General features: G+C 36.7%; 1 protein-coding gene across 2 annotated transcripts; it reads right to left on the reverse strand.

The window, feature by feature from the left end:
- Window positions 1-586: 586 nt before the first annotated feature.
- On the reverse strand, window positions 587-6,376 carry LOC105115769 (phosphatidate cytidylyltransferase-like). Of its 2 annotated transcripts, none has more exons than XM_011012784.1 (12): window positions 6,110-6,376; window positions 5,357-5,436; window positions 4,958-5,211; window positions 4,650-4,801; window positions 4,374-4,515; window positions 3,511-3,667; window positions 2,657-2,704; window positions 2,481-2,567; window positions 1,932-2,060; window positions 1,759-1,815; window positions 1,075-1,158; window positions 587-976 (listed from the first exon to the last, which is right to left on the reverse strand). In XM_011012784.1, the coding sequence occupies exons 2-12, from the start codon at window positions 5,432-5,434 to the stop codon at window positions 896-898; spliced, it is 1,269 nt and encodes a 422-aa protein (XP_011011086.1). In that variant the 5' UTR covers window positions 5,435-5,436; window positions 6,110-6,376; the 3' UTR covers window positions 587-895. The 2 variants fall into 2 exon arrangements, with proteins under 2 accessions (XP_011011086.1, XP_011011085.1); XM_011012783.1 differs by having other exon boundaries at window positions 5,357-5,504.
- Window positions 6,377-8,392: the final 2,016 nt, after the last annotated feature.

Genomic DNA, 8,392 nt, shown 5'->3' on the forward strand with positions numbered 1-8,392 from the left:
TAAAAAAATAATAAAAATATATAATTTTAATATATCTTAATATAAAAAATATTTTTTAAAAAATCATAATAAAAAAATATTGCACTGCCAACCAAATGTAGAAGAGTGAAAAATCATACGATGTAAAATGAAGGCCTGCTCATATTTTCGAGGATGTTCTGAAAAGCCACAACTCGCATTAACATCAACTCATCAGGCATCCAAGATGTGATGGACAATTGCAATTTTCTGTACTTCATTTGAAGTACGTTAACAGATTCATGGTGCACTGTAAAATTGACTTCAACAAAGTCTTATCTCTAGGCTTCTATGAATGCTGCCTCAAAACACTATCTGCACTTCCTTCGTCTCGGTAGAAAAGTAGCTGTCCGTACCGCTGAGAAGAAGCAACAGCACCAATACATTTCATTGTGTTTCCGGCGATGACAATTTAACAAAAACCCGATAAATACTGTCTAAACCAGCCCAAATGAATGAATATAATATAGATATTATTTACATACACATACATACATGCGTGATTATTTATATTTTTTAAATATATATTATTTTATTTTATAAGAAATAATAAATAGTACTTGAGCAATGAATGCCCAAAAAAATACCCTATCAGGTATTAAATATCTAAAATATTCTTACCCGATAAGCAATGAATAAGATATGAATATAGTGAAAACTCGACCCGATAATATCCATTGCCATCTCTAAGTGTCACTGCATAATAATCTGCTAAAACTATACAGAGTGCATGTCCTAAAGAATGTGTCCACCGGAAATAGGAAAGATGACACCATATACAAACATTTCTTCCTTTCAGTGCAAGGCCACCTTGTACAAAACATGCTGGCAGGAGTTAAAGCATGCTATGGATGCAGGCTATGCAAATCTAAGGATGTCAAGTCGGCCTTCCTTGGATCAATTCCCCAAGCCTCGTGTACAGGGTATATTGCTCCTCGTATGGGAGGCTTCTCAGTATCTACAAAACAGTAACACAGTACACACAGATATTCATTGATCTACAAGAACATATATAGAAATATGAACCAATAATATGAACAACTCTTAGAAGTTCACCTGTTCCATGAGCATATCAACAGAGACGCTTTGAGGCACAACAAATGATTGATGATAGATGTATGCAAACACGGCCATCACCATCTATACCAAAGTATCAAATTAATCAGATAAGAAAAAATGCGTGGCTGTGGCATGCATGGCACACCAACACTGAACTTGAAGTACACTATTGATTTACATGTTTTATTTTCAAATCTGCCTCTGACAGATAAACAAAAAGTAGAGAACAGGCATCTACTCTTCAATAAACTTACAACACCTTGAATTTTGTAGTTCTTGGTTGAGAAGTGATCTCTGCTATTTAGTATCTCTCTGTTTATGGCAAAAGTGCAAGTTTTGGTCTAAATCAAGGTTCCAAGTAATCATATCCCATGACTATATCCATATATTATCAGATCAAATGATTTTTAAATATGAAGATGATGTACATGGATGCATGGCTCCGTAGAATCAGTAGCCATTTATATGTTGCTAAAACTGCTACAATTATGCAGCAAGCAAACTAATATACATCATGTGACAATCACTTGTAATCACTGAGAGAGTAGTAAAATGCACATAATATTGTATTTTGGGCATTGCCAGTTAATTGTCCAATGAGTGTAACATGGGGGGTGAGAAGAGCACCCAGATAAACAAACTACCATTTATATAAACAATTAAAACTTCATTATATCTTACCTGGCAATCCATTCTATCTGTAATCCCTCCATGACCAGGAATGCTATCGCCAAAATCCTGTTGCAAATGAAAGAAAACTAGTTAGACGATCATATAAACATCTGCAATGCCTGTCACGCATCGCAACATCATTTTTTCCCTCAATTCTGGAGCCAAAAAGAACAAGAGCACACCTTTACTTTAAAAGCTCTTTTAAAGCCACTTGCAAAAAAGCCTCCGAAAGGTGCTATTATTGATGCAAACAAACCAAGACATAGAGCGTGCCATTGAACAGGTAAAATGGAGATCTCCTTCCAGGGGAACTAAATAAGAACAAGAACATGTTATTCACATAAACACAGTCCAGTAACTTCCAAATTTCTTCCTGGAACTGCTTTTGAAATGCTGAAATGGATTAACAAAATTAGCATTCAAAACCGTTGACAGCTAAATTAGTGGTGCCGGTTTATAGTGGAGGAATTATCAGGTAACAGATCAAAGGCTCTAGGACAAGGTAATCGCATCAATTTTCAGAAAGAAAAACACAATACCAAGATAACATGTAAAAAGTTTTGGTCAGAACAAAATAAGATGCTAGATGCATTCCTATTCAAGACCCAAGTTCAACACGGTTCAAGCTGTACCAAGAATGGATCAATATTTTTGAGGTTGATTACCTCTGGTGTGTGATAAGTCCATAGCTCAAAACTATCTGAGGCCTAATTGAATGTCAGCTTACTCACCCATTGAGGAATCCATCCAGGTAGAGTGAAATACTCTGGCTTAAACAAAGGCCCAGGATCACATTGCAGCCAACCAGTTGATAAATCCTGCAAAGCCACAAGTTTCTTTTACAGTGAACAACGCACCTATTAGGCTATTATGCAGTAATACATTACATTTGGTCAAAACAATTTACCTTCCTTGGACATGTTAGCCACTGAAAACGCCCCATGATGTTTGCAAGCTGCATAAACAACCATAGAATCAGTTATCCAAGAATACTTATGAGGTGATGGGCATGGCCATGACAATTCTCACAGCAAAAAGGAACTAAAAAATAAAACGTGATCATTTCCCCAATAATTTTTAGTTAAAAATAGCAATAAGGAATGGTTTACAATTAAACACATCATTTATTGTAGCACACTTGATTTAATGACAAATTTCTGACAAAGGCAGCCTTGAGGTTACAGTATGGGCAATTGGATGCCTGAGGTTTGATCCATTAGGCAGCATTTGTCCATTAATTTTGATTTTTAAAGGTAGGGCGGGACACAGTGTCAGATTTCTGTTATTACAATTTTTGTAAAATAAAAATTGACTAAAAATTCGAAAAAAAAAGGTTCAAACAATAAAATTTATTAGTTGTTTTTTCTAATATTTTATTTATTTACCGCTGGAATTTTTTTTTTAAATTTTTTTTCTGATTTTATATTTATTTAATGCATTCAAAAATCAATAGAATAGAAAAATGTCAATGAACCTGGTAAACTTTGAGATACAAATTATGGACATAATAAAATCACCTGAATAAAAATTGGGAAAGCTCCAGATTTGAAATAAACAGAATAAGCATAACTAAAGGAGTCATATGTGACTATGATGGTTGCAACCCTCACATGGTTCAGATAAACTAAAAGCACAAGATGATGCAGTGAGCATAGCCACATCCATCTATAACTCTTGTATATCCTCACAGAAAAATGTGATTAGAATTAATTTTATTCCCAAAAAGTTGTCCAGCAAAAAGGAAGGCGAAACCATACTCACCACAAATGCAGAAATCATAGTTGTGATAGATGCTCCAATGAATCCCTCCCAGGTTTTCTTTGGAGATAACTTGATCAGGGGGGTTTTTCCAAAGAAGAAACCACATATATATGCAAAAATGTCATTGATGACAATAAGGGTTGCTGGAAGAAGAAACCTACATTGCACAAAGAAAATCTATGCATGAGCACCAAAAAATCAATAACATGAGGCAGACAAATTTTGAACAAAATCAAAAAGCTATCAGTAACATAAGATAAAAAAATAGCATATGAGATCAAATGGTACACAAACATACTTAAATTGGCAACTGTGGATTGTCATTAGTGTTTACCATAAGTTTGAAAACTAAGCTTGTTAAACACACACACAAGAAAGAAGATTTTTGTACCACAAGAAACAAATATGAAACAAAACATGAAAAATGAAAGGACAAAATAGCAGCAGATGACTTCATGATGCCATAATCCACATGCTCTCATTGACTAATACAACTTTTCCATGGATTTTGTTTAGCAGCCAGCATTCATTGTCCTTTATATGTGTCATGAACTTAGAAACAAGGATTACCATATAGCTCTTTATCCCTTCTTTTCCTGCCCTATGACATGAAACAATTGGATTTTAGTTCTGAAAGGATTCCATAATTCTGCCCTTTAGGTATTCAGCAAACAGGAGTTCCAAACTCATTCAAATGAGCAATGGAAAAGCCAGACATTGTTAAAATAAGTTGGAAAGGATTTCATTGGACATTGGGAGAATAAAGTGACAGGGATCATGCCACAAAATGGAAAAAAGATGCATGCCACTATAGCCAGATGAGGAAGCTAGAAAAGCTCTTCCAGTCAGAGTTTAAAAATTACCAGAAAATTCCTTCAAAAATATTGGCTACAGTGAAAGATGACTGTGTAAACACCACAATTAGAATCATATGTGTCCAAGCATACTGGCCGAATTGATACTTGTACATCTTCTTCTTCAGTGTAAGAATGAACCACATAAAACCTGAGTTGATTTCACAAGTTATAATATCAATGCCAGAAGAATGCCAAGAACAAACTGCCACTGCAAAGGGAACAAATTTGCAATGCCAGGAATAGGCTCTTACATAAAGCACAAACGTAACATCTATGACAAACCTGCAATGTACAAGGAATAGCAGATAACCATGTGATACTTGATTAGGCTGATCACTAGCTGATACAAGGATTTCCCTGAGGTTACAGTGTTGTAAAGACGTTGATTGAGTATGCGACCATACACAAATAGCATAGCAGTGAAGAAGAAGTGCCTGACACAGGAAAAGGAGAAACAGGCAAACCTATGTGAGACATGTAATAGATAGCATCTAAAAGTAAACTAGGATTGTAATGCAACTTAATCATGAGAAAATAACAGCATAAAAAAACACAATTTTTAACTTGAAAATAAAATTTAGCCTGCCTACCAATTTAATAGTCTAAATCCTGGAAGTTGCCTTTCTTCATTTGCTTTCCTAAGTAAATTGAAGAGCTCTTTTGCCATATAGATTTGGATGACAACCACCATGGCAGTAATATAGAGATGTCCCATATAGACAACAAACGCAAAGCTCCCAATCATCCAAATTGTGGACTGAGCACGGATCCACATTGACTTGTATTTGTTCTGATCATTAACAAGTAAACGGCCACCATTTTCTTTACTAGCGTCTGCAACAGCCTAAGAAACCAAACAGAAGATTCATTATAGAAATCCATGTTTTTCATTTTTTTAAAGGAAACCGCTCTAGCTATCCAGCACATCTATGTTGTTTATAAGCAGTCCTCTAAATAAACAAAAATATATCAAACTTGGAGCAACGAACCTCACTGGAACGCTTGCGATGCCGGAGCCTAGCAATAGGCGTTGATGGTGCACCGGTGTTGTTATTATCCTTGTGCATAACTGATTCACTTTTACCAAATCAAAAACTAGAAAACCGCATGCATATGCAGTGTGCAAGAAACCGTCACCTAACCATCCATCAAATTTGCACATTACAATTGTTAGAAACCGCAGTTAATTCTGAAGTTGTGTTTTCGCACCAATCAAACATATGCTGCAGTATGCAAGCAAAGAGCACCACAATCTTTGTATTGAGTAAAACATTAAAAGTGTTATTTTGAAGCATAATAACCAGTTATAACCAGAATATAAAAAAAAAAAATTATAATTATTGATCAATTACTAATCAGAAATGCACTCTGAAAAAGTGGCAACTAACTAGCTAATTTGTAGTACATAGAGAAAGCTTTCTTGCCTCAGATTTGCATTTGCATAACCTAACCTAATCAGATTAAAAAACATAGTTGACGATTTTCGCAAAAACTTCTATCGGTTTACTCACTCAGGGCTAAATCGGTTAATTTACCCATTAATTAAACTTAAAAATCAAGACAAAAAAGAGAGATTCTCGGTTAAATCCATATCAGAAGTGTTGCTACTACTATTATTATTATTGAGAGAGAGAGAGGGAAGAATTGAACAAAAACTGAAGCTAAGGGATCTATACATCGTAAAAAAGAAGAAGAAGAAGAACATGCAGACGAAATGAAGGAGGAAAGGGATTTGAAAGCACCTGTAATTAGGAGTTGCAGGTCGCAACAGTGACGATAGGCAGAGACAAAGAGAGAATGTTCCAATTTCAATGATGATAACACCAACAATGAAGCAAAGATGAGAGTATTGAGAATCTGAGAATAAAAGGAATGGAAGGCAGGCAAGCAAAGCAAAGAAGCGGCGAGATAGGCAGGGAGAGGTCGTGTCGTTAAGAGTTACAAACTTTCAGGAAAGGACTGCTTACAAACGACACTCCTACACTAGAATTCTTCTTCCCCTTTTTTGTTTGTTTTTTTTTTTCTCGAAAATAAAATAAAAAAGATTCGGCCTTGGAAATTTCAACTAACACACGCGCTAGTGTACTCTCCTCTCCTCTCCTCCAAAGGGGGCGGGCGTTAGATTCACGCTTTAGTCTTCTTGTTTACACGTGGATGATTCTTGAACCTTCCACGCGATATTATTAATGCCTTATCTTTCCACTTTAAAAAGGAATCCCTGCTTGTTCAATAATTGGGTTTAGGGGCCGGTTGGTGTTAAGACGAGGGCAGGCCTTGCCTGTTTTGAAAATGTCTTGTTATTTTCATCTTGGGCCTTCGCTCCCGTATTGTATCGTACTGTACTAAGAGAAAACACGCGGCCCAGTGAGCTTTCCATGAACATCAACTGAAGGCGGCAGCAGCAGCAGGAGGACCACCACTGAGCTGAAGCAAAAGTTGCTCCGTTTATTTCATTGGTCCAAAACTTCGCTGCTCTTGGCACGGCAGTAGAGAGAGGAGATCAAGAAAACGTTGATGATGATGATGATGATGAACAAAGAGCCACGGGGGAGGAGGCTATGACGTGAGGGACATTCATCGATCCACACACGTCATGGGCCCTTCTAGTATTGGTATACAGTAATTAAAAACAAGGATGATCGGATCAGGAGGACTATTGACTATTTTATTAGATGAACAGAAGAAAAGAAGCGTACATGCATGCATGCGAGGAGAGGAGTATGAATTATGAAGACTCTCTACCAGTCCACTCATCGTCAATACACAGTAGCAGTAATTTTCATCTTTCCGCCATTAACTCTAGTTAAGGAACACCAGGAGGCTGGGGGGAATCTTCCCAACTGTATGTCTGTAACATCACGCAACGCAATCCATCTCTGGAGGAGTATTTCACACACTAGTACTTGGCAGTGCACAGATCCACAGGCACTGCCCATTTGCCTTGAAATAGAAGCAAATCTCAATTGTCTTCTTGTCCTATATAATATTAACCTAGCTACGCATGCGCATACAACTCCCACCATTGCTCGTATACTCTTATCTACCGGTGTCCAACCATTTTGCATGAGTGGCAAACATTTTTGTATGCCCACCACTCCTCTCTTCCATGTGCAGCTGCCAGCCCACCTCCCTTTTCTCCTCCGCGCTATCCCACATGCTACAAACCATGTATAATTTATACGTGAATCCAATGGCCCGCCATCTATTTTTGAATTATTAAGTCCCGCCTAATGAATTTAAGGAGTTTAGTTAAGACCATTGTCTTCTCGATCTTTTGTTAATGTATTATAATTAATATTTCGTGGTCAAACTTATGTCCGAATCCCCTTTGTCTCCTTTGATTTTTTAATTACAAACCCAGAAACCTCTCAGTTCAGCAGGGGGCGTCCTCTTGTCTGCAAGCTGCAATTGAGATGGTAATTTTCAGATTAATTACTCGCTCACTGCCCAACTCTTATAATATGAACAGCATTAAATTGATTAATTAGTGCGCGAATATAACATTGTTCTCAGGTTTTCTTTTTAGAATAAAGTACTGTGCATATACGCCCTTGAAGCTATTAAGAAAGCATTTCTCTATTAATGAAAGAACGAAAGCACAGGACGGCTGAAGAGCAGAAACACATCTTGGTGCTATGCAAATGGTACCGCTAGGCACTTAATTAATTAAGAAGCATTTCCTTCTCAAGAAAAGGAGTGGATTAAGAGATGATCAGGAGCATTGTTTAAAATTAATGCATTAAAATACAGCAGGTGGATAGGTGTATAGTTATGGCACTTTTACTATTTGTTTTAGATTAATATGAGTATTCGGGTCAGTTTGCGCGCATCACAACTAATCCACGATCAAAACTTTAAAGGTTGAATTTTCCTAAAAAACCTCTTTCCGAGGAAAAGAAACGAATAAACTTTTCAGGAAGTGGGCTGAGTACGGATGAGGAATACTCTCTCTCTCTCTCTCTCGATATGTATATAGTTATAACTTGCTTTGCCTTGTTTTTTTTTTTTTATTATTAACGTGGGTG

This window comes from Populus euphratica, unplaced genomic scaffold (genome assembly GCF_000495115.2).
Source record: "Populus euphratica unplaced genomic scaffold, PopEup_1.0 scaffold761.1, whole genome shotgun sequence".
Lineage (NCBI taxonomy): Eukaryota > Viridiplantae > Streptophyta > Magnoliopsida > Malpighiales > Salicaceae > Populus > Populus euphratica.